The 26,979-nt window shown below is 36.1% G+C and overlaps 3 protein-coding genes across 14 annotated transcripts in view; 1 reads left to right on the top strand and 2 right to left on the bottom strand.

Annotated features, from left to right (window-relative positions):
- The window catches only part of TRIM23 (tripartite motif containing 23), a 69,577-nt gene extending 59,727 nt beyond the window's left edge, over positions 1 to 9,850 (top strand). For 3 of the 9 annotated variants that reach the window (XM_037802144.1, XM_037802143.1, XM_037802142.1), the window contains one exon: positions 848 to 9,850. In XM_037802144.1, coding sequence (XP_037658072.1) covers positions 848 to 1,027 — 180 coding nt within the window. In that variant the 3' untranslated portion in view covers positions 1,028 to 9,850. The remainder of the gene's footprint in view (positions 1 to 847) is intronic. The other 6 variants (XM_037802146.1, XM_037802145.1, XR_005211479.1 and 3 more) reach the window with 5 other exon arrangements.
- Positions 4,848 to 26,933, bottom strand: PPWD1 (peptidylprolyl isomerase domain and WD repeat containing 1). Of its 4 annotated transcripts, XM_037802140.1 has the most exons (12): positions 26,699 to 26,770; positions 26,361 to 26,396; positions 23,439 to 23,533; positions 18,625 to 18,725; positions 18,353 to 18,473; positions 16,421 to 16,868; positions 12,253 to 12,443; positions 11,245 to 11,434; positions 8,236 to 8,417; positions 7,101 to 7,182; positions 6,181 to 6,363; positions 4,849 to 5,137 (listed from the first exon to the last, which is right to left on the bottom strand). In XM_037802140.1, exons 1-12 carry the CDS (start codon positions 26,768 to 26,770, stop codon positions 4,994 to 4,996), a joined length of 1,845 nt encoding a protein of 614 aa, XP_037658068.1. In that variant the 3' UTR covers positions 4,849 to 4,993. The 4 variants fall into 4 exon arrangements, with proteins under 4 accessions (XP_037658067.1, XP_037658068.1, XP_037658066.1 ...); XM_037802138.1 differs by lacking the exon at positions 26,361 to 26,396 and having other exon boundaries at positions 23,439 to 23,541; positions 26,702 to 26,933; XM_037802139.1 differs by lacking the exons at positions 6,181 to 6,363; positions 26,361 to 26,396 and having other exon boundaries at positions 4,848 to 5,137; positions 23,439 to 23,541; positions 26,702 to 26,933.
- Positions 14,902 to 16,346, bottom strand: LOC119508516 (peroxiredoxin-like 2A). Its single transcript, XM_037802150.1, has one exon. It carries the CDS (start codon positions 16,182 to 16,184, stop codon positions 15,528 to 15,530), a length of 657 nt encoding a protein of 218 aa, XP_037658078.1. The 5' UTR covers positions 16,185 to 16,346; the 3' UTR covers positions 14,902 to 15,527.
- Positions 26,934 to 26,979: the final 46 nt, after the last annotated feature.

Raw genomic sequence — 26,979 nt, 5'->3', positions numbered from 1 at the left:
TGCAGACAAATATTCTAAGGTTATACTGCGGATAATTTTGCAAATTATAGTGATATATATAGTGATTACAATAGCATATAGTGCATGACTTAAATCTAAATGTCCAGTGTAGTCCTGGTTAAATAAATTATGCTACATACACACACAGTGGAAAGCAATTCAAATGTTAAAAAGAATGTGGATAATCTGCTTGTGCTGATAGTGAAACGGTATCTACCTTTAAGATACGTGTTAAGTAAAAAGAAAAAAAAAACCTGCAAGGTATAGAATATGTCTGGAGTATGTTTCTGTTTGTATGACTTGTTTCATGTCTTTACTCATAAGTAAGGCTGAGCATATCAGCTTTTAGTAGTTTGCCTTTTTTTATTTGCTTTTTTTTTTTTTTTGCTTGAATGTACATGGAAATTTTCTGGGAAAATGTGTGAGAAATTTTTACTTGTAGTTTCTTCTGGGAAGTAAGATGAAGAGTTTGAGGTGGGAGAGAAATGAACTCTTCATTATATGTACCCTATGTAGAATCCATTTAGTGTTATTTGTTTTTAAGGTTGATGGCCTTATAGTGATGACTCAGGCTGTATATTTCAAGGTGCATGGTTTTTAATGATTTCATCATAAAGTTGTTCTTTCAAACAGTATGTATATATATATATATATATAAATAAATCATTTTAACAAAAAGTCTTAATTCTGTTCTTTTAATCTCAGAATAATTATTTAAAGGTAAACTGGGTTTTACTCTTGTTTAGGCTTCTCTTCGAATTGTATCAACAAATTTCTATAGAAATAGTAATAATTAGGAAAATGATAATTTGGGTGCATACAAACATGATGTGTATATATCTTTCAGGATGTTGCTGGAGCACTTTCAGTAGAAGAGATCACTGAACTTCTTAGTCTGCATAAACTGTGCTGTGGCCGTAGCTGGTATATTCAGGGCTGTGATGCTCGAAGTGGTATGGGACTATACGAAGGGTTGGACTGGCTTTCACGGCAACTTGTGGCTGCTGGAGTATTGGATGTTGCTTGACTTTAAATGTAGCAGTTGCTTAATGTTTTGTGGTTAAGGGTTACTTTGCATATAATATGTTGTAAAGATAGTAGTTAATCTCAAAGATAGTAGTTAATTTAGGGTGTGTATAGAAAAGGAATCTTGGATTGGGAATTCAGTACAATATTACTTTACAAAATTATTCTTTGGGGAAATTTAAATATATAACTGAGCAGATTAGATTGGATTAAATAGGAAATTTTTGAAATTTACATTTTTTAAAAAAAGTAAATTTGTTATTTAAAGTTTTTAGATTATACGTGACCCATATATTGGGGCAGAAGTAGTCATAGAGAAAGGGCAAATGGAGGTTTATTCTTTCAATGAAAAAAGAATAGTCAGCTTAGTGCCTAATGGAACCTCTGTTGTGAAGCAAAGCTTCTTTAACTTGCCTTTTCATGAAATTTTGGCAGTATTTAGTAGCAAAAATGGCAATGGTTTAATGAAATCAAATCCAAACTGCATCTCTGGCTAATAGGACTTCTTTACATTTATGTTCAGGATACCTGAATACATTTAATACTAAAAAGTATAAGCTATATACTGAGAATATTAATTTTTTATAGTGTTTCATTAAAACTTTCTCCTAAAACATTTTGTATAAAACATGGTGAGAAATAATAAAATGTTACACAACTAGGCCTGATTGTCAGATTATTGAACAATAAATAATAAAACTGTGAAAGTCAGATTATGTTCTAGTTTCTTTTCACTTATGAAAGACCCATTTCCAGAGCTGAACCTAGATTTAACTATTATTTCCTAGGTCAGCACTCTAAGTTGGTCCTTATATATCTTAACACAGGCATAGTACTTAGTAGTGTTTCTTTTTAAATTATCATATCCTTAGTGACTGTAGGTAAACACGTAGTGAATTAGAGTCAGGTAGGCTTTACATAAAGGATAGATGCCTAAATACCTTTATCTTAAGAGAAAAGTCGTTTAAACAGTGGGAAATGCTTATTACGTCAATTACTTTACAGTATTTTCCCCAAATAAGTGCATTTATCTTGATAATAAAATGTGATGAAGGTGCTTCTTAATAAGGCCTTGAAAAGTTAACAGGAACAGCATGTCTGAAGAAGGAAAAGAAGAAAAATGTTCAAAAAGTTTACGTCACTTTTATGATGCAGTGTTCTGAGTAAAAGTTTAAAACTTGTGCTCTTTACTGTTTTTCGGTTTTTAAGGTTATTCTTATTATGAAAACATGATTTATTATATTTTAAAACAGCTAGATTGAGATTTCATGTCTTTTTAATGCTCTTTATATTCTAGGATGAAGTTGAATCCTAAATCTATTAATTGAATTATCTTAAGGACATAGATGTCTGATAAGATTTGGCCTTAGGTGGCACTGTTTTGGTTCAGTCTTTTCAAATGTATTTTTGTTTATTTAAAAAAAACAAAACTTTTAGGAAACAAAGCATTAAAAAAAGCCCATCAATGTTACGGGCACCATGTAAATAAGTAACTATAATATATCATCCTTTATTTTTCAAGTATAACGTCATGCTGTTACAAGTATAGTTTGTGTACATATTTCTAAATTAAATTATTTAATATCTGTCATTTCAGTTTAACTGTGAAAAATAAAAAAGGTCTTGCGTTTGCCTGTGAGCCCTTGAGCTGTTTTCTCTATTAGGTAATTTGAAAAAAAAAAGAACCCAACTCTAACACTTACATATGAACTTGCTTCCCTTGTAAATTATTTATTTTACCAATTTTGTTTAACTTTGTAATTCACATTCTTAACATATTACTGAATACAAGTTGAAAACTGTTTAAACCTATGGTTAATTGTGGTTATAAGGTATTTGACTGTAGTGTTTGTGTATGATTTTTTTTTAAGAATGTTTTTCTCAGGTTCTTACCACTATTTGTTATTGTATTCTTTCACTAATCATTAGTTAAGAATGTACTAATTTCCCCTGGGAAATGCCAAATTTAAGGAGAGAGATGCTTTAAATACATTTAATAGAGGATTTGCCTCATAGCTCTGAATTTCCGTATTAAACCTAAATAGTATTATATGCTTTACGTAAGGCAGATTTGTCAAGTGTATAGTCCTGGTTTATAATTCAGGAATGCTGTATAACCATCAGAAGCCATTATTTGCATTACATATATTACATATATATGATTAGTATAGATAGCAATAAAATGTCAAAATCATTTTAAAGGAGAATTCATTCTTGAATCATCTATCCACTAGTAATCAATATAAAATGTTGTATTTGTGCTAGGGTTAAGAGAAAGAATAAAATAAAATGAGATGGGGATTGATTTGCATGTCAGTTTTGAGATGAAGTAACTGACTATTTGCAACTTAGGTTCACATTTAAATGATTGTTTTGAAGGGGAGCTAAAATTTACATAGAGCAAAGTGAAACTACTGCTTTTTAAATTTTTAGCTTTGTTTCTTACAAGAACATAGCATTTTGAATGACTGCTCTAGAAAATGGCTTTTAAAACTTAGCTGTCACTTATGAACTAATATTGCTAAGAGAAAAGCTTTTTATGTAACATTGGGATGCTTCTCAATTTGCAAAGTGGTAATGGAAAGGACTAATGAATAAGTATCAGATTGCATCTTGCTGATAATTCATACCATGCTTTACAAAAGACACCTGGCAGTGAATATTTGTAGATCTAACGATTCTGTTAAATTTTTGACATGGAATTGAAAAATACATGAATCAAATAATTTTTCACTCAAATTAAAGGAATTGTATTCTGGGGGTATGAGGTATTAGTACCACCTGGTGGCAGTATTACCAGAAATTTAGGAAAAAGCTTTCAGGCATGAATAAATTGATAGGTAGATTAAGTTGAGACACTTAAAATTAGGAAGAAAAGGTAAATGTCACAGTAAAAAATCACTTTATGTTGAACTTTTATGTTCTACTTTTGTAAAAGAAGGCATAGTAAAGTAGAGAAATTTGGCATATTCTTCTGAAAAGAGTCTGTGGGTAAAAAAAAAAAGAATAAAGGAAATGATCATGCTGATCAACAAAAGCAAAGTTGTAGGCTTATATTTAAAGCATAAGAATGTGATATCTCTAAACAGGTCTGTTAAACATGTTCTGCCTATAAGTTTCTTGAAGAGTCTGCAGAAGCAGTGGTTCTTAGTAGTTAGGAAGTAAGCTGAGACGGTAAGTGAAGAACAAATGAAATCAATTAACACAAGACTTATGACATACTTTTTTATAGCTCCAATTTCTACTAAATCTCTCCATTATTAGATACTAAAATTTTTATTCCATGTATATTTTCTTGAAGTTATTAAGCCTTAGAATATTTACTAAGAAAAGACATGCTGTAAGTTAAGGATGGAAAAAATTGTTTATATTTTTGGAAAAAATAGTGAACTTACATACAAAACCAAGGATTCAGATATTAATTTATTAATTTATTCTGATTCTTCTATTTGAAGGACTATTTCATAATTACTGAAGAATTTAATAGCACTTTTAACCAAAGGAACTTCCTATTTATTTATTGAAACTTTATTTACCGCTGCTTACTTATGCTCAAAAGAGAAAACTATTTGGCACGAAATACAAATTTTGTACAAGAAAACAAACCATACATAGCAGATCCTGGTATCTTTTCTTGGTGATCTAAGGAAACACTATAAGGGCAGAATATCCAGCAGGTTTTTAAAAAGTTAAGGAGCTTTACATACCACTATCATTAATATGATTTTGAATATCTTAAGAAATTCCCCTTAAGGAGTGCTATTTGCCCAAGTTTTTTGCATTTCGATTTATCAACTGCCAGGATGAGAAATGTCGCAAAAAAAATCAAAAGCCGACTTTCAACAAATGGCCTTTAATGAAAAGTAAACAAATATAATATTGCATACTTGAAACATGATTTGTATGTTCAGTGCTATGTTTAATAGATGTTTAGTTTTATTTGAAAGTACACTGAAACATCTTTATTTTACTTGACAGTAATATTTATGATGCTGACATCCTCATAGGGCTTATCTGTTTTGGGATTGACTTTGACGTTAGAGATCCTCTGTACAACTTCCATTCCTTTAGTAACTCGTCCAAATACTGTGTGCTTATTATCAAGCCAAGGCTGTATTGGAGGACAAATGGAAAATCTTGATAAACCTGGAGTTCTTAAATCACACCCTCTGGGTGAGCAAATTAATGAGATTTTAAATTTATGCTTCTTTTTATTACACAGTTAAAAAGTAAAATAATTTCATTTAGTAGTTTTTAAAAGTGATTTCCATGTTTATATAAAAATTATAAAAGAATAGTATAATAACATTGAATTAAATATCTGCATTCTTTAGACCAAAGGGAGCTGGAAGATGTTTGCTAAAGGTAAGTTACTTTGCATAGCTTAAAGACTTACCGTTAAGGCTATAAAAGTTCTCTGCAGGAATCCTACCTTAACTAATTAAGAGGCAGTATGGAATAGTGTAAACAGCATGTGCTTTGGCATTAATCAGATGGGTGTGCAAATGTTGGCTCTGCTACTCACTTGGCTTTGGGCAAATTAATCCTGTCTCTTTTGTATCCTCATCTATTACTTAAAACTGGGGTAGTGATACCAGAAGTATTGTGAATGCATACATATTTCTCCTTTCTTTAGTGCTTGGTGCTGAATTCCAAAAAATAAACTGTGTAATGTTTTATAAATTTGTGGAATTATATAGTAATAGAGCTAGAAGATAGTATACTGTATTTCATCAAATCTAAAATGCCATTGATTATGAGATGTATTCAGGTTTCAGAGATATAAAAATGTGGAAAAAAATCTTAAAATCAGGAATCCATATACTCTTATCTGCATTTTAAAGATGAGGAAACAGGCCCAGAGTTGTGAAATAATTTTGTTTCAGGCTGCACAATTACGAGTGGCAGAGTTAGACTTAAATCATCCTGAATCATGGTCCTTTGTGCTTTCTATTACATGAAATATTGTTTTACCAAGTAAAAACAGATTTGTTAGGTAATTTAACATTTTCTTCTCTAAATTGTTTTCATTCTTACATCTTGGCAGATTTAAATAAAGATAGAGAATAATGTAGTTCCCTTTTCCACTGAATTCACTCTCTTAGATCATGACCTATGAATCTCTGGTTTTTAGAACAGTACTAATGTACTTACTGTTGGTACCACTGTTATGAAAAACTGGGATCCATTAGTATTCGATCCAGCATTGGCCATGCTGAGTGTATATGGTCTGTCATGTCGTAATGTTGAATGAAATTCATCTTCAAATTCTCCTCCCCATATACTTTCTCCTCCCATACCAGTACCTGTTGGATCTCCAGTCTGAATCATGAAGCCCTTAACAGAAAGTATACAGAAATCATATAATACTGTCCTTTTCTATATGTATGCTTTGGACTTTTATTAATTCCTGCCAAATGTGCTTTATATAATCAGTGAAATTTTAACTTCCTTAACAGTCACTCTACAAAGTGACTTGATTAAATCCTTAGTAAGCTGTACTTTAAATTTGGATGATGTATTTCTATTGCTCAACCATCAGCTTATATGCAGTAATTGAAACAAAAATTTTAAAGGTCTTCTCATGTATAGACATGCACAAACTTCCCAGATAATCAATAATAAAGTCAATAATTCAAACCAGTTGATAATACTGTGTAAGTAAGTCTTAGGATCTGGATCTGTACAGTATTTTATGTCTTATAAAATGTGCAAGAAAATAAAGTTGTAGGATGTCTACAATTGTTACTTCCCCAGAGTGAATTTCTTTGCCTTCCTATTAGCTCGTCACATAAATACTCATCACATAGTACATTCATATGCCTGTCTCTTCCCACCAGTTGAGTTCCTTAAAGGCAGAAACTATTTTATTCATATAATCTGCTACCAATAAAGGATTTCAATACATGTTTATTGAATGGAGATGTCCATCCTTCACAAATGGGAAAAAAATACAATGGTTCTTCTGACAATGCCATTTTTCTTACCAGTTTCATCAGTCCTTGCTCTCTGCCTACTAAGTTTAGATCAATAACATAGCATTCTTTAAATTATGTAACATTTGTATAACGTACCTTAATTATACGGTGAAATGTATGCCCATTATAATAACCATTTCTGCTGTGAACACAGAAGTTTTCCACGGTCTTGGGGCACCTAATAGGATAAATATTAAAGATATGAAACCTATCTAAATCATCTTAAGACAGTTTTCTTTGCACTTCTGCCTCCTAATGATGTTTTTAATGTCTTCTGAATGTTTCAGAAGGATAAGTCTTTTATCATAATCTCTTCTAATCTTAGGACAAGCAAGAGTAGATGGGCATGTAAATAGGCAGTATATTATTATTTAATGTAGTGTCGTTAGATCATGATTGTTTATTCGCGTTTGACTATTTAGATTAATATGGTGTACTATTACTATTACATTGCTAGTATATTAAATTGCTAGAAGTTCTCTCTTAGAACTGAGAATGGAAGGGGAATCAAGATGATCTTGAACCAAGTACACCAGTAAACAGATTTAATGGGTACATGGGTTCTGACTGAAATAAGACTACCCAGGAGTCTGGAACTGCGTAATCCTTTGTTCAGTGCCAAACTATGGTATGACAGAAACATTCATATCCCAAATACAAGTACATAAGTACTTTTAGGTAAAGGATGTCACCTTCAAATCAACAACAATCAGAGATACTCTGTTGTATTTTGTATTACATGTTCATTTTACGTACTTTTAAGCTATCCAGAGTACTTTGAGCTTCTTTCAGTTGAAGCCTTTGTTTTTTTCTGGAATTAGTTTTTAAAACATACAGCTATTGGGACTAAAGAAGAGGTACCAGGTGTCTAGCAAATGTCAGGAAGGGAAAAAAAAAAATTCCTTCCCTTACGGATTTGTGTTAAGAGGAAGGCCATGAGACCTAGAGCTGGGACTGTGTAGTTAATGGTAAGAGTACTATACATTTATATTTGTATATCACTTTATAGTTTACATCAGCTGTTTCACAGGCAGTATACTTCGTCCTCCCAACAAACCTTTATGTATGTATAAAATTTTCCCATTTCCTAGGTAGAAAACAATTAGGACAAGAAAGATGCGCTATCAGACATTTCAGTTTTTTAAAATTCCCAAGTCAAAATAATTAAGTTTCCTCAAATACACATATTTACACTGTTGTTTATTTAAGACAATAAATAAAAAGTACATACTCAACCGGAAAAAGTTTGATGTGAATATCTCCCATGCTTGTATGGATAATAGCACTATCTGAAACTCGTTTAGGTCCTTCAGCTTGAGTAGCTGCCATGACTTCTTCCTTAGAAGGTTTCTCATTAAAAACATCTCGGTCAGAATCTGCACTTTTTGTATCTTCTGGTTCTCGTTTGGTAAACTAGAGGAAAATTTAAAAAATGAATGAATTACTCTTTTTATCTGGTGAAAATTTATGAACAAGCAAGTTTCATTTCTAGTGAAGTATTTGAGAAGAGTAAGAGTTCACATTAGAATAAATATTTCAGGAATCATATCCCATCATAAGATGTGTAATGCAGTTAAATTATTTTTACATTTGTCTATGATGAAAACAGTCTATGTAATATAGTGGAAATGTATGGTTTCAGATGGGATTTAATTTACTTTTGGATGGAAACTTTCTTAGGTACACATTTAACAGGATACAGTTTTATTTGAGGTAGCTCTATTTCTCCCTTCTAGAATATCTTAGCCTGCCACCTGTTGTTGCTCACTTTTCACTGTTTAGATTGCCTGGGTTTGAATTCTAGCTTGGCCACCAGTAAGCTGATTTCTTCTGTTTATTCTTTCATAAAATAGGAATAGTACTACCTCACAATGGTATCTATTGTAAAATTAAATGACGGGACATAAAGTGCTTACAGAAGTGTGCCTAACACATTGAAAGCACTACACACACACACACACACACACACACACACAATCATTATTACAACTATCTGCAGTACCACATGCTAGGAACGATGGTGACTCACAAAGATAAATCGGTAATAGGTCCTGACCCTTTTTTTTTTCTTTTTCTTTTTGCAGAGCCTGACCTGATCTACCTACACCCTAAAGCCTGGCAGAAAGAATGCAAATTTTGAGTGAAATTGCTAGAAATCTCAGGATCCCCTGGGTATAGGGAGAAATGAGAAAAATCTTTGGTGGTTAAAATTTTGGAATTCTCAAGGCCTATTTCTTTTACTTGACTCTCAGTAAGTAGACATCCTCTCTCTTAAGCTCTACCTTATGTCAGCTGAGTTCCAGGAAGGTGCAGCTAGTCCCCCAGTCCCTGTCTTGCCTAATGTCATTCTTTGATCTGATTGGATAGATTCCACATAAAGTAACAACCAAGCTAGAATGTTACTGCCTTAACATCTTATTCTACAGTTTATAAAGGAATGGCATGTCTGTTTTACTATTTATTTATATGGATTTTTAAAAAGTTATCTCCATTTAGCTTACATGTGGAACTACTGAAGTTCAAGATTTATAAAATACTACTTCATTTCATGAATTTGAAAAGGAATACAAAATTTATATGTAAAATGGTATAAATATATAAATGATATGTCTATATATATATACCACTTCAGTTTTGCTTAAGAAAATGCACATCTGATAAGACTGAAAGACACTTTATGAAAATGTTAGCTGTATATGGAAACACTATGATTTATTTATTTCCTCAAACTATACAATGAACATGTATGGTTTAATCAACATCATAAGCTTTGGAGAAAGAAAAAGAAAACATAACTTGTTAATAAAACAGATGGAAAATTAACAAAATATGTGTGCTTAGTGTGTATCGTTTCCTTTTTGACTGATTTTTACCTTTGTAATAGAGTTAAATTACAGATAGAAAGCAGGACAAATTTTCCTTTAACGTATGTTAGTAAGTTTTTAGCAGTAACTTTGAAAGTTATAAGCAAAATTCTCATCTTAAAAGAATTTACCCATTTTATATTGAAAGCCTGATTGGGATACAGCAACTGCTATTTCAATACATGTAACAAGTGCTGGCAACCTAACAGCATCACAGCTCCTTACAGTATATTAGATGAATGAATACTCTAATGGCCCAGAAACTTTACCGGAAAATTGTGGATTTACTAGGGAGTAAGACTTAGTGCCCTGTCTTTATGGATTTTATATTATCTTGAGGGAGAGATGGCAATGTTAGAAACAAAAAGTCAACACATTATTCCAGAAAGTGTGACACATGCTTTGACGGGGGAAGCAGAAGAGGAACATGAGCAGGCACACTTAACCCAGACTTTATGTTAAGGGAAGGCTTCCAAGCTGAGACCTGTAGTATGAGTAGGAGTTAGGGAGAGGTGTGTGGCAGGCAGAAGAAATAGCCTGTGCAACAGCCCAGATGAAAAAAAGAACATCCACTAATAGGAAATGGGAAAAAGTTCAGTATGATCAGTATAGCACGTGAACTAAAAATGCAGAAAGATAAAGCTATAGAAGCAAGGAGGTTCAGAAAATGTAGAGAGCTAGTGAGTCATTAAATGTTTTAGGCAGGTAAGTATCAATCATGTTTCAGTCTTAGAAAGTTCTGTGGCTAGAGCATGCTGGCTAGAATACAAGGATAGAGGTCTCTTTACTTAAGATTTTTTTTTTTGCATAGGTGAATAGTTAGAACAGTGCTACTCCTAAATAGCTTAAGTAGTTTGATTTTGAACCCAATTTTAGTCAACAGGTAAAGTATTTTTAGTTCTGCAGAGAAAAAAAATTTCTCAAGAATATGTAATTCCAAGGTAGTGCCATTAAAATAGATACGAATAGCAAGAAAGGAAATGCACTTATAAAAAGCTGTGCAAGTTCAGGGGAAATAAATTATTTTCAAGAGTAAAAGCTGTAAAATAATAACATTAAAAAGAAATTTAAAAACCCCTTAGCAAAACCTATTTTAGATGCAATTATGTCTCCATAACCACTTACTACTGCCTACCATCTTAGATAACACAAACAGTTGTAGAAACCAGGTTGAAAAATTTTCAAAACTGAATGGAAAACAGTGCAAAAATACTTAAAGTCATCTCTTAGTTAAAAATTCTACAATTGTGAGATGGTATTCTGGTTGTTTAGAAAGTCTGCCGTATTGCCAACATTCTCTTCAGTTGAAAGCACAAGTTAAGAAACAAACTCCTAACCAAACTGGAAGAAACCATCTCTTTAGTACTTCCACATACCAGATAAAACCTATTCTTTTTGAAAGACGTACAGACTATCGTTGGGTCAGCTTGAATATTCTGAAGAACAGGGTTTTCAGAAGCTTTCATTTCTATAGTAGTTGCAGCACGATGTTTTTTGGCTATTCCCTGGAATAAAGCCAGCTGCATCACTCTGATATTTTCTTGCTTGCCTAAGATCCGTACACACCTGGAAAATACGTTTTATACAATAAAATTACCAGATTAACTCCAATCCTAACAACCTGACAGAAAAAAAAAGCAGGCATCAAATATCCTTTATCTACTTAGAAAATAAGTAATGAAAGGTTTTTAAAAGTATTCTTTACCCAAATTGGTTGGCAATTAAAAAAAATAATTCAGGTTAAAAAAATACAATCATTTAGTTAAACAGTTTTAACCTATCCCTATTTTAGTCTTTCTGTAAGCCTTCAAAGATTTTGTATTGCCAAGAACTACAATATCAATATGTTTATATGTAGGAATGTACAGCACAGGATTTTTTTTTTCTCCTTAAAATGTACTTGAAGTTCTTTTCATTTACATTCAGCAACAGTATCTGATTGTAGCTATGTTTTACTAAGACCAAATGGACTGTTTGTACAAAAGGCTTATTGTGGTTTCATGCATTTTAACTTCTGATTTTATGTCTAGCAGGATGTAATGCTGAATTCTGTGGTTAAAATATTTGGCAGCATTTAATGCGAACCATGCTAATTTAAATCAACAAGCAAAAGACAGACTAAAACTTGTAAAAAAAAAAAAAAACTTGAAACCATGCATATCTTCTTTCCATTTCTTTTACAAACATGATTGGAAACTTTTTACATGAGACTATAAACAACCAAGAGACCACAGAAAAATCCAGTCAAAACATCTGGCTAAGCTGAGACATTTGGGACCATTCTACTTGTCTTAGAACAAACAAAACTCCCATTGTTTCCCTGTGGAGGAAATGTTCCCCCATAAATGCATTTTTTAAAAAACATACATCTTACTAAAGCTTACCGGTTTGTTTCTACATTTATGACTTTAATGCCCAGCATTGTTCCATATAACACAAAGTGTCCAGTTTCATCAAAAATTATATTAATTAATCTTACTGCATCCAACTTCTCCAACTCACGCTCTACAGCCATTCGTCGGCCAAATTCCATGTCTGGTAGCTGTTGTCTCATCTGCTGCAGTTCAGTAAACATCTAGGAAACAAACCATTTATTAACCAAAAAAAAAGCTATTTAAAAAAGGGAATGAGAATTTAAATAGAAGCAGAGTACACATTAAGAGCCACTGATAGTTTGTGTACTTATCTAAGTGAGATTCTAATACATTAAGACACTAGTAAGTTCAATCATAAAAATGAGTTAACTGGTTCTTCTAATTAAAAAAAAGTCGGTTAATATAACTACCACTTTTTCCATAGAAATAACAATATATATCACTGCTTTTTATAAGCTACAGACTAGCACTTTCCAAAAGAAATATAATGCAAGCCAAATATATATTTTTAAAAATTTTAGTAGCTACATTAAAGTAAAAAGAAACAGGCAAAATTAATTTTAGTAATGTTTTATTTAACCCAAATATACAAAATATTATCATTTCAATATTAAATGATATTTAAAAATTGAGATACTTTACATTTTGTTTTTCATATTTAGTCTTTGAAATCTGGTGTGTATTTTATACTTCTAGCACATCTCAATTTGTACAAGCCACATTTCAAGTGCTCATTAGCTCCATGTGGCTAGCAGCTACTGAACTGGACAATGCAGCTAATGATTGTGAGCTTCTTGAGCAAGGATCATGTGCCTGGCACATAATAAGCATAGCAAACACAGTTATTATGTGTCAGGTACTGCTGTTACTGCTGGAGATACAATCATGAGCCAAAACAGAGGACCAGGTCACAAAGAGCTTAGTGGACTGGGAATGATACACATTAACTACATAATAAAACCTTATCAAATGCTCTAAAACAAAATAGTGATACACAGTCACATGGGGAAAAAAAAAAAAAAAGCTCTCCTAAACTGGATGAACAATGAAAGCTTCCCTGAGGAAGTAACTCTTCCAATTAAGATTTGAAGGATAAGCAGGTGTTCAATAAGGTAATGGAAGAAATGGGGAGGAGAGTATATTCCAGGAGAGGAAACTAAATATAAATATGCAAAGGCCCTGTAGTAGGAGACATAGTCAAGAAACTGGAAAAAGACCTAACTGGCTAGATTAAGAGGCAGGGAGAAAGGTGATAAATGGTACACCAGAATGGTAGGCCAGGGCCACAACATGGAATGTCTGATAGGCTACAATTTTGGTCTTGATCCTAAAAACAGGAAGTCACTGAAAGCTGCTGGGTGAAGGACTGACATGATCAGATATGTGCTTTTAAAAGATTGCTCTGGCTGCAGTGGATAACAGATTAGGAGGAGGCGATAATAAATTAATACAGTAGGCCACACAACAGACCAGGCAAACGATCACGAACTAGTGACAGCTGTGTGCGGGACACTGATTACGTGCTTCGACTTGGCGGGCCTGGGCCAGGGGATCGGCCACCCCTGGGGAGGGTAGTGGGTACGGGTGAACAGCGCCCTTCACAGCCCCCCGGGCCTGGGAAAGTGAGGCCGGAGGCAGGCCCCATTTCCTCACCCAAAATACCACTGTTAGGAGAGGCTTGCCGGAGGGAACCGCCTTTTCCCCACCCCCTTATCTTGCCCGGACACTCCCCGTTGCCAGTGCAACTCCCATCACCACCAGTGCGCATACATTGTTGCCAGACACCGTTGCCAGAGCAACTCCCGCCCCTTTTCAAACAACCTCCGCGCCCTCTTAGAACCAATCCTAACCTCCGCACCCTCTCAGAACCAATCCTAGCCTTTATCCCCTCAGCATTGACTTGTAACAACCCCCGCCCTCTATGCCAGCCTATATAACCTGTGCTCACCCCTAATAAACTCTCTTGGCTTCTTCACCCTCAAAGAACCGTGTCCTGCCTGTTCCTTCTCGCCGCCCTCCACACCTTGCACGCCTCCGCCGGGGACCGGGCCCAGTCCCCCGCCTCGCCCTCGCCTCCGGGAAAGAGCCCCCGCCGCCGGTACCCTCCGAGCAACGCCGAGAGCCGAGGGTTCAGCAACCGACCGCCCCCCCCCCCCTTAGACAACTCAACTGCGACCGCAGCTGTGATGAAAAAAAATGGATGGATTTAATATAGATTTAGAAAGTAAAATTGGCAGAATTCATAATGAATTAAATAGAGGGGTGAGGGAAAAGAGCTAAGGATGACTCCTGGGTATCTGGCTTGTGCAACTAGCTGAATATTGGTGCCACTCATGGAGACAGTGAAAAAACGGATAGGACTAGGTTTGTTCATAATAGAAAGCTTAAGAAATAAAATTTGTAGTATCATATAGATGGGAGTAAATAAAGAGTGAGAAGAGGGCCTACGATTAGTTTTGAGGATCTGAAGAGTATATAAGCTTGCAAACAAAACTGAAAAGGAAGCGACGTAAGTAAGAAGATAACTGGCTGGGAAGGTGTATCATAAACTTTGGGAAGTTTTGAAGATCAACAATGGAAGACAAATATAGTTGAATAATATCTTTAATGTGATAAGAGAAAATAGCAATCAACCTAAACTTTTTTTTTTTTTTTTCATTGTGATAAATATTTTTATTATTAGTTCTATCAGAAAAACTTGTATATATAGGTGATTTTAAAAGACAGGATGCTTTCTGATACATAATTTGTTAGAGCCAGAGAGGATCATTTCTTCTAGAAGGACAAACCTCTAAGGTTAGACCAGAAAACAATGGAAGAACAGATTTCACTTCATAATTACCTGTATCAAATCACCCTGGAATACATCAATTCCATCATATGAGTCTTATTTTATGTAACAAGTCATTAATAGAAAACACACACGCCAAAAACCTTATATTCTCTAATCTTTAAGTCAAACATCAATTTTTCTTAATTTTTGAAGGCGTGAACACAAAAAGCATTGCAAACAACAGCATTATTATTGTGATGAGAGCACTCAAGTTTAAGCCAGCTTTTAGCTGAAATAACCCTACTCATAGATTTTTGTCAGGTTTGTTTTGGAGCTATTTTGGCTTATTGGGCCTCAACAGGGTACAATTTTAAAATATGCTAATAATCCATACCGAGAATAAGGTACAAATGGATTCTAACTCCTTAGAGATACAAGTGAAACATTAACTCATCCCATGAACACAGGTGAGTATCCCCAATTATCCCTGAGCTGGGCAGTTTCAATGAGATCAGTTTTTCTCTGGGACTGAGGTCTGCGGTTTGATCTTCCTAGCGGCTTCCAGAACAGAAACCTGGTTTACCTTGTCTCCAAATTCTTTCTCTCTGTGCTCAAGAAGTATGCCCTGCTTTCCTGATCCCAACACAAAAACTCCCCCAAGGATGAAGCCCTCGCCATCCAGGTTTCCGGAGAAGCCTCCATTCCGGGCCCGGAAGAAGTTGTACCAGACACCCAAACGGATAAATCCCATAAACATCATCTTCCGTCTTTGGGGCCCATAGAACTTTTTCTTGTCATCCAGGAAGATTTCTCCTTTGAAGTATGGCTGGAAGTCCTGCACTTCAGTCCCAATCTGCTCCTTCACCACTGCATAGAGGGGGATGCCCAGTTCATCCAACCTGGGCTTCAGGGAGGACAGGTCTGCAGCCTCCTCTCGACATAGGAAACAACCTGGCCTCCTGACAGCCATAATCACAGCTCCATTCTTTTCCCAGAGCTCCTTTGCTTTGAAAGTCCTTGGTTCCTTCTCCAGTGTTTTCAGGTCTATATCCTCCAGATACTCCAGCGTTGCTTTCTGGGGCTTGGACAGAAACACGTCTGTGTTGGCCAGAAGCAGTGCCACCGCAGCAGCCCCCAGGGCCCCTGCACCAATGGACCATATCCCCATGGTGAAGAAACTTGGGTCCTGCGCCGCGGTGGAACCCGTCTACGCGGACGTCACGTGCCTCGCAGAGCTCTGCGTGCAGCACGTACCGCTTGCGCTTCCGGCCCGGGCGCTGCGGGACCGACCCCCTCCCGGGACCCAGGGGTCCCAGGGGTCCCCCTAAACTTTTATATGCAGCAAAAATCTTTCCAGAAATAGCACAAAGTAAAGACATTTTCAGAAAAATAAATGGTACTTACACTTAGTGATTCATCAAAGACTCTCATGAGTTTTCCAGTTAAAAATCTGAAAATTCTAACTTTTCTATCAGAACCAATAGTAGCTATTTTCTTCCCATCAGGTGAAAAGCATATGCTGGTTGGATAAGCCTTGCACTTGGCAAATTCATATAAATCTGTGTCAGTTTTATATTCCCAATTCACATTTTTGGGGAATTTATATTCATGAGGAGGCCCAGTCCAGTACTCAATCATTCCAGATTTGTCAGAAGACACTATTGCTTTGTAAACTTGGTTTAGTCGTATCTGAGTAAGAGGTGATGTATGGAGTTTGTCAAAAATATGAAGTGGTTGGTTATCTCCTCGACCATCATAAATGAAAATTTTTCCTGTACTCTTCTCAGAAGCAGCAACTGAAGATATGGCATCCCCTGGGCAATAGATCCACTCACATTGTCCAGGAAAATAGCTAGAACAGTAAAGAATTCGGGGGGGGGAGTTAATATAACAAGCCAACAAATAAGCAGTTCACTCCTTCCAACTCATCACAAAAAATAAAAAACAAACAAACAAACAAAAAAAAACCACACACAAAAAACAAAGAAAACGTCCCAGCCAGTGGACTCCTTTCCTTGCCCAATAGTAGCAAAGAAAGATACAGAATGGGGAGGAAGAGCTAAGAATATTTACTAATTTTTCTGACATCAATGCAATGATAACTTCTAAGGATCTATCAAACATACAGCAGTCCATTTACTTCCCATGGATGGATAAAGAGAGCTAATCAGACCTGGGCCTTAGATATTCTGGGGCATTGCTTTTTGGATCCTTTTAAATAGATTAGCATGTAGTAGTATATTTATAAATCATTCTTGAAATATTTAAGACCACAGTATTTTAGTTACAGCTATGCTTAGTAGAATAACACTCACATTGAATGCTCATTATTACTAACTTGATCTTGCTATTAAAACTATAAGCTTTGGACCTGCTGCATGATGGATGAATATAAAAGGACTGGGGCAAATTTAATCAATATACCAAATTTGTACATTCAGGTGAGTGTTCTCTTCAAAGTAGTCTGAGAAGTTAAGTTATTCCAACCATGGTGCTGATGCACAAAACTTTTTTGGAACTCTTCTATTAGCATTTCTATCAAAGCCTGAAATATACTCGAGTATCCTCAAAGGTGCCAAGTATTCAACATTTGATTTCTAAATGGATTTGATTTTTAAGAATGGCTAAAGTCTGGGAAACAAAACTGGGGAATAAAACAGATGATCAAGTCACGTAATTCTATTTGTGGTCAAAAAAATAAGTTGTGACCATAAATGAGACTGATTACCTTTAGTAGCCTATGAATTGATTTTGAAGGAAATTCCAAAAGAAGCTCCAAATTTATTTTTCACAATGCTACAACTTTCAAAGTGGCCTTCATTTAGATGTATATAAATTCAGCATGTTATCTTAAAAAACACACACAAAACTTTATCAGTCTCATTACTGTGCAGTCTAACCACATAGTTTGGATAGCAATATATCCAGAATTTAAAATCATTAAGTACCCCGAATTCCCCCAAAATGTACATAAGCCGTATAAGAACACAATATCATAATACTGAAATAAATACAGCAAGGAAGTTAATATACTAAGCACCAGTAAATTAGACATGATAGATCCTTCTTAATTTACTAAGTCATGTTAATTAGATATAATGAATCCTCATTATGTCATTTGGAAATTTTTGCTGTAATAAATAATGATCAAAACCACAGCAGAAACGTTCAAACAGCATCATAACAAGGATTCATTATTTTCCCAAGCAATAGCCAAAGGCACATTTTTTAATGGCATGATAATATATTCTGTTTAGAAATAACCTCTGAAATGGTAAAGTTTGGTTTAAAAATTATTTCACTAAGTTAAAAAAGATATACTTTAAAAAGACTTACCCAAGTTTCAGCATATTGATCATGTCAAAGTTCACCACATCAAACACCTTCATGGCTTTATCATCACCCACGGAACAGAGCAATGCTCCCTCAGAGCTAACTGCAATACTCTCAATAACTCCTATTAAAATAAATCAAATTAAAACAGTCTAGTAAATACCAATGAAATAAATGTGCATAATTCAAAGGAAAAAATGACATTTTAAAAGAAACTAACCAGTACAGTTTAAATGAGAACTACAAAAATAAAAAATAAAAGGTGAAATTCTTACCCAAGTGGCTACGAAAATGTTTGACAAATTCAATTCCTTCTTCTATTTTTTTCCAGAACTTAACATGTCCATCATGACTGGCAGTAATAATAAAATCTGTCCTGCAAATACAAAATTTTAAAAGTTAATTTCTAAAAGAAATTTAGGGAATCAATATCTCCAAGGCAATCATTCACTAAGATCTTTAACTCTTTTATAATGGGTTTAAAAAAAAAATTCCTCTATGCAGATCACTCTATTAGGGTAGACCATTGTAAATTTTGAAGCTATTTTCTGGATATCCTAACAGTTACTGCTGTAGTAATTTTAATCCCAATAACTAGGGTCAGAATTGACTAGTCCTTAGTAGAAGAAGAAGGAAGGAAGGAAGGAAGGAGAGCCCCCATTAGTAGATCACTAAACCTTAGGATCCTGTGATGGTTAGGTTCATGTGTCAACTTGGCCAGGTGATGGTGCCCAGGTGTCTGGTCAAGAAAGCACTGGCCTAACCATTACTGCAAAGACATTTTTTATTAAGTCATTGCATCTGTGGCTGATTACGTCATGAAGGGAGTGCTTCCATAACGAGATAATTCAGTCAGCTGCATTTAACCCAATCCGTTGAAGACTTTTAAGGGAGAAGAGAGAGAACTTTCACACTTCTTCAGCCAGCCCGCCCATCCTGGGGAGTTCATCAAAGACCTTCATTAGAGTTGCCAGCTTGCTGCCTGCCCTAAGGAATTTGAATTCATGCATCCTGCCCTATGGAATAGGGACTTGAGCATCCCCATAGTTGTGTGAGACACTTTTATAAAATCTCATATTTACAGATCTCTCCTGTTGGGTTCTGTTTCCCTAGAGAACCTTAACTAATACAGGTCCCCTAAGACTAAAATCACCTCATAGGCAGTCTTTTCATGGGAAAATCTATTATTTTGCAGAAGTTGATAAATAATTAAATATCAATGTACTACTCTCACGTGCAGCAAAATTCAATGCAAGTCTGTTTTGTATCTTATCCAAGGTATTTAATTTATTTAAGTATCAAAAAGACTGTACAGAATATTCTCCCCTGTAAGATATATAAAAATGGATACCATTTATTGAAACCTAGTATATTTTGAGTACTTTATACATATTACCTTAGTTAATCTTCACAGCAAGTCTATTAGGGTGGATATTTTTATTACCATTTTAAAAATGAGGAAATTGTTTCAAAAAATGTTAAATTTATTCATTCAGGATCCAAAGCTAGAGAGCAGCATTCAACATAAGATCTGCCTAACCCCAAAGCCTAGGCACTTTTTTTTTTCCACACCTCATGCCTTGGGTTTAAAACAAAAAACAAACTTGAGAGTGATGGTAATACTAGGACATATATGCTTCTTCAAACATCAACAAATTCAGACTAGGAAGGTGTTTTAGTTTGCTAATGCTGCAGAATGCGAAACACCAGAGATGGATAGGCTTTTATAAAACGGGGGTTTATTTCACTACACAGTTACAGTCTTAAGGCCACAAAGTGTCCAAGCAATCAGGTACCTTCACCAGAGGATGGCCAATGGCGTCTGGAAAACTTCTGCTAGCTAGGAAGGCAGCTGGCATCTGCTCCAAAGCTCCGGCCTCAAAACGGCTTTCTCCCAGGACGTTCCTCTCTAGCAAGCTTGCTCCTCTTCAAAACATCACTCCCAGCTGCACTCCGTTTCCTCCCCCAGTCAGCTCATTTATATAGCTCCACTGATCAAGGCCCACCCCGAATGGGCGGGGCCACGCCTCCATGGGAACATCTCATCAAAATCATTTCCCACAGCTGAGTGGGGCACATTCCAAGCAAATCTAACCAGCATCAAAACCTCTGCCCCACAAAACCACAAAGACAATGGCATTTGGGGGACACAATACATTCAAACTGGCACATTCCACCCCTTGGACCCCAAAATGACATTATCTTTCCAAATGCAAAATACATTCATTCCATCACAATATCACAAAAAACTTACATTATTTCAGTAACAATAGTTAAGCACAAAATCCCATCAAAATCCATTTAGGCGTGGTAAGTCCCAAGGCACAATCTTTCCTTTAGCTGTGGATCTATGAACTTAGAATAAGTTATATGCTTCCAATATACAAAGGACAGACATTCATAGGATAAACATTTCCATTGCCATAAGGAGAAACAGTAAGGAAAACAGGGTTAACAGGAGCAAAACAGTTCCTAAAACCCGCAGGACAAACTCCATTAGATTACAAAGTCTGAGAGTCATTAACAGAACAACATTGCATCCTTAGGGCTTGAGAGAGCGGGAGCCTAACCCTTCCCAAAGGCCTTTTTGGCAGCTGTTTCCTCTCTAAATGCTTGGGTGAGTGTTCCAACATATCCACACATTGGGGAGACCACCTTCTCGGCCCCACCCTCCTCAAACATCGGGGCAGCTCCCGGATTCCCTTCCATCTCCAGGGCACACGCTCAACCCCTTCAGAACAGTGGGGTGGCAGCCAGGCTCTCCCCAATTCCCTGGAAATGTGCTCCACCCTCTTTCGGACCTGAGGTGGCAAAACTCTTCCAGAGCATCGAGGCGGAAAGCCCGCCCTCGACCTCCAGGGCAAACTCACCCTTTCCATGCATGTGGGCTGTTCCGCTCTCCCGGCCTGAGACCTCCTGACTCCAGACCTCAACCTCCATGGCTCTGTCTTTGAAGAGATTTTTCCTTTAATTTTTTCCTTGTCTGTCTCCTCCAGTCCAGACCAGCAATGGCTCTGTCTATAAAGATCTTGCAAAAATTCCGTTGGCTTTGCATGAAGCACGCAAGGGTCAAAGCCATCAGACAATAGGACTTTCCACAAATCCTTTCTGCTTAACTCCTTTTCCAATCTTGGCTTGTACTGAAATGGCGGCTGGTTTCCATGTTCGGTTACATCCTCATGTTGGGCTGTAGCTTCTGGGATTCCACCCCCTGGAAGCTCATAATTTTCCAAGCCATCGGCTTCTGGTTTCTTTGAACCCAAGAGTTCAGTTCTAAGTTTATCTCTCTCCTCTGGCATTTTACTATAAGCTGCAAGAAGAAGCCAGGGTATGTCCTCCACATGTAGTCTGGAGATCTCCGCAGCTAAGTATTCCAGGTTGTCACTTTCAAATTCTTCCTTCCATCTGACACCAGGGCTCAATTTTGCCAAATTCTCTGCCACTTTAAAACAAGGATCACCTTTCTTCCAGTTTAAAGCAGTTTTGGCCTTTTCTATCAAGCTCCTCACAATTCTTCCAGAATCTTCCCCTTATCCACTTAAAAAGCTGTTCCAACATGTTTGGTATTTGCAAAGTCAGCAGCAAAAGCACCCCAATTCTCTGGTACCAAAATCTGTTCTAGTTTGCTAATTCTGCAGAATGTGAAACACCAGAGATGGATAGGCTTTTATAAAACAGGGGTTTATTTCGCTACACAATTACAGTCTTAAGGCCACAAAGCGTCCAAGCAATCAGGTACCTTCACTAGAGGATGGCCAATGGCGTCTGGAAAACTTCTACTAGCTAGGAAGGCAGCTGGCATCTGCTCCAAAGCTCCGGCCTCAAAACGGCTTTCTCCCAGGACGTTCCTCTCTAGCAAGCTTGCTCCTCTTCAAAACATCACTCCCAGCTGCACTCCGTTTCCTCCCCCAGTCAGCTCATTTATATAGCTCCACTGATCAAGGCCCACCCCGAATGGGCGAGGCCACGCCTCCATGGGAACAGCTCATCAAAACCATTTCCCACAGCTGAGTGGGGCACATTCCAAGCAAATCTAACCAGCATCAAAACCTCTGCCCCACAAAACCACAAAGACAATGACATTTGGGGGACACAATACATTCAAACCAGCACAGAAGGGTACTAATATTAGCCAGATTATCCTAGAAATGAAATATAAAGATATTTTATTTAATTGGATTTGTATCTCTTATGTTTCCCAAATGTGGTTTGTCTCCAAGAGATCAAGAATGGACTGGTCCAAAGAGGAGAATGAAATAATCCATCTAACTTCTTTCCATACTCACTGCCAATATCCAAGCCACCATCATATCTTGTCCAGTTTTCTGTACCAGCCTCCTAACTGCTCTCCCTGTATCCACTCTTGCCCTATTTGAATACATTCATCTCACTACAGCCAGAGTGATCCTTTAAAAAAATAAATCTGATGTTACTCTCCTGCTCACATGATAAAATTCAAAACCAATATAAGGAATAGAAAGTCCTCCAGGATTCAGCCCTTGCTTTTTTCTCCAGTTCATCTGCTATGTAGTCTCTCTAAACCTGAGTTTCTTCATCTATAAAATGAAGATCATGAAGATCACATGATTATTCTAAAGATAAACGACATAATTTATGAAAAAGCGTTAGCACAATACCTGGACATACTATGTGCTCAACAAACAGTAGACTATTACTTACTATCATTACCTTTCTCCCAATCCCCTATTCATCATTTTTGATGGTCCTCTGGTATTTCCAGCATGTCTTAGTTCCCAATACTTTCCCTATTAGTGTCAAAGAGGAGAGCTACCAATTACTCCCATCTTAACTAAAGTACACTTTTCTCCTAGGAAGCTTAAACATCACCTAGTTCAACCCACTCTTGGTATTTATCTCCAAAGTGTTTTCTATCTTAAAGAATGCATTCCTTGTATGATATAAGGAAGAACATACAGGCTTTATTTAACTTAAATTATCACAGAGTCTATGGAATTAAACAGACATCCATAATATCCTAAAGTCATTTGTATTAATCCACCACAAGACTGGAAACATTAAAAAAAATAAACAAACTTCTCATGAAAAAATAAAAACGAGATAGACTTACTTGGTGCACACCACATGGGTAATAACATCTCTGTGCATGTAACTGCGCTCATACATGGATGCACTGGGGAGATTATCAAGATAGACTCTTTCAAACTCTAGAACTGAGAAAAAAAATAAAGTAAGTTTATTTTTAAAGTAAATGGAATAAAATACTATTTTTTATCTTATTTAAAATTTTCTAAATTCTATTTTAATTTTTCTCAACTCACATGTAATGATTAAAAAAATCCATTGTGTTATGTCAGTTTAACTTTTATTATTCCAGATATTGAATAGCACTGTTAATTAGTTATGACCAGTTCTCAGGTATTATATAGATGCTTATCTCTACCCAGGACTTAACTGGATCTGGCTTAATATGAAGGTTCCATTAATAAAAACTAAAGTTTCATGAAAATATCACACCCATCTTTCTCATGATATAAATTCAATTAGTGACAATTTAAATAATAAGAGGCCAGTGGCCATCTATAACATGTCTCAGTTTATCATTAAGGCTGATCCTCTTTGAAATCACTGATACTGGGTTTGAAACATGTAAACATGATAAAATGCTTCGATTTTTAGAACTGAGAAAATCCTAAAGATTATCCAGTTGAGTGCTTCTCAAAGTTTTCCCAGGGGGCAAAACACCTTAAGAGTGGTAATCTGAGAACATCAGGAAATACTGATTTCATTATATGAACTATGAACTGCAAAAGTGATATTATGCATGCAACAAACAAAATAATCCAACCAAACATGCCTATAAATAGTTCTTAATTTAACCATGACCACCTGAATCGGTTTTCAATAACTGTTGTATATAGCAGAGTCAAAGAAGTCTTTTACAAACTACTTTTCCCTTTATTTTTAGTAACAGAAACTCCATTTTCAAATGGGTATATCGACATCCAGCTATAAGAAAACGCTTCTCAGGCTCCCCTGTAGTTAGGTGGGACCATGTGCCTGAGTTCAGGCCAATGAGATTAAAGTGTAGGTGTTGTATGACAGGAAATCTCCCTAAAAAAGGTGTGCTCCTCTTCCCTTCTTTAATCCTGCAGCCTGGAACTGGTGCATGATTGCAGTAGTTCTAATAACCAGTCAGTACACTGAAAAGAAGGGCCATATCCTAGTGCTAATCAGGCAGAGAGCTGTTAAGAGCCAAGGTTGCTGATGACATTGGAACCTGCATACCAATCCTGTTCTGCCTACTTTGGGACATCTTTTACACATGAGAAGTACATTTCTATTTTTTTAAAGCCATTGTCATTTTGGGTTTCTCTGTAATATATAGCTAGATTTAGTTACCCGATAACATGTTCCTTTTGCTGTTAGTTCACTTTTTGAACAAATATTTACTGAGAACCAGATTTCAGGATGCATGATATAAAGGGGAATAAGACATAGTTCCTGTTTCTAAGATGCACTCAGTTTAATTAAAGGCCGTGCCATATATTCATATATAATGCCTTTCTTAAAATGTACACAAAAGCCCAATGTTCAAATATTTGTTAAAGGTGAAGGCTCTATTTTTAGGAAGCTAAAAATATTATTAAACCCTTGCTATTTTAGACAAAATCTTCAATATATTTTTCTCTAACGTTTTATACATGATTCTTAATTTCAATTTTTTAATTCAAATTGAATATACTATTGACTGGCTTAAATCCAATGAGCATCTAATTATGGATAAAGATTTCCACATCGAATGATTTTTATCTGTCTCAATTATATTAGGTTTATGAGATCTTTGTCTCCTAATTTCAGCACTTTTATATATTCGGATTTTTCCATTTTCTCCCACTCAGTGCCATAAAAAAAAGGACATGTATAGACACTCAAATGCAATAAAATAAACAGCAGCATAAACTTTATAATATTCATTCATTCAATAAGTACTTATCAAGCACCTGCTTATATGTATCAAGCACTGAAGCAAAGTAGGCATGGTCCTGAGTCTTAGCAGTGGAGAGAAGCACTAATCAGACAGTCACACAAATAAATACACAATGGCAAACTGTGGCAAGTACAATGAGGAAAAGGTTGCTATGAAAAAACTTTTAACAGGAAGACCTGGCAGTTAAAAAGATAATATATGTTAAATGTGTTAATGTACAATGTTCAAAAAAGTAGCTTCTTCTAAAATTGGATACATAAGATTTGAGGACTACTTGTAAATTCAGCGTGATAAATATTTGAGGACTACTTGTAAATTCAGCGTGATAAACATTACTTCAGAGTTATGATCAAGGTGCTTTAGAAACCCATCCCAGACTGGAGAAGTCAGCCTTCCCAGAGGAGGCAACAGCTGAGCTGAGTGCTAAGGGTTGAAAAAAAGTCAGGCCTCCAAGAGGAGAAAGAGAACATGATCCATTCTCAAGTGATTTAGCATGGCGGAGCACAGAGTAAGGAGGAAAGACGGGGTGGGAGAGGGAGTAATGGAAAATGTAGTTGGGGAGGGCAGGAGAGATCATATCTTAAACGGCCTTCCTGGTAAGGTGCGATACGGAGTTTGGACTTTATTTTGAAAACAATAAGAAAGCACTGAAGAGTTAAGTAGGGGAGAGTGATAAAGTAAGATCTGACTTTAGAAAGATCACATTTTAATAATGGTCTTATACTTCAATGAAAACATTTCACAGAAAATTTTTAACAAAACAAGACAATTTTAACAAGACAATTTAAATCTATTCCTTTCCCCACCCTTTTTATTTGATTAAAAAAAAAAAAAAACTGTCACTATTTCACTTCAGAAGCAAAAGGCTTCAGCCCGTGGCATCCCATTAGTACGGTTTGAGAGCCACAGACCTCGGGTTTTAGGTGAATTTTACGATCCAAGAAGCTTAAGTCAGAAAATTTCCGTAAGTCAGAAAATTCATTAGTGGAAGAGTTAAGGGTTGAAATTCTCTTTACCTTTTACAGGTACTCTCTTTCACACCTGCAAAACGGGGTTAGAAATTTCAACCTCATATGGCTGTTGTGGGGATTAAATGAGAGATGCTAAGCACATAAATAAAGGGAAATATTAGCGTTAGTATCTATTGTAACAAAATAGTGATAAATGCTAGTTATTATTTTTAAAAAGACGATGTACTAAGCCCAAATCACTATTTCGGAAGGACATTAAAGTACAGAGTGGCCAGAAGTGAGAAAGCGACCCTCTTTTCTTAGGACACAAAACCCCACAGTCACACACCATCCCTTTTCGGGTCCGGCTTCAACTTCCCCATTCAGTGGCCTCAGTATTCCAACTTGCCCTGGGTCTATCTCTGCAACTACCTTTCCTTTTCTTGGCCAGTGTTGCCTCCACAGGTAAAGGCCCAAACCAGCGCTCTTCATTCTCCTCATCCTTCTCTTGGGCCACCGCCACTGCCATTGCCAGCTCTTTTTCGCCGAGTTCCGTTTTTTCCGCTTCCTCTGGGTCCCGAGAGCTCCTCCTTCTCTGTTGTGAATCGCCACCACCTTCCGCCGCCATGTTACCAGAATCTTTAGGAAAGGCGCGACACACAGCTCCGCTACCAATCGCGGAGCAGCGGCGCAGCTTTGTCGTCAGCCGC

This window comes from Choloepus didactylus, chromosome 13 (assembly GCF_015220235.1).
Source record: "Choloepus didactylus isolate mChoDid1 chromosome 13, mChoDid1.pri, whole genome shotgun sequence".
Classification (NCBI taxonomy): Eukaryota; Metazoa; Chordata; class Mammalia; order Pilosa; family Megalonychidae; genus Choloepus; species Choloepus didactylus.
Note: the sequence above shows the minus strand (reverse complement) of the source record. Positions and strands in the feature narration are given on the sequence as shown.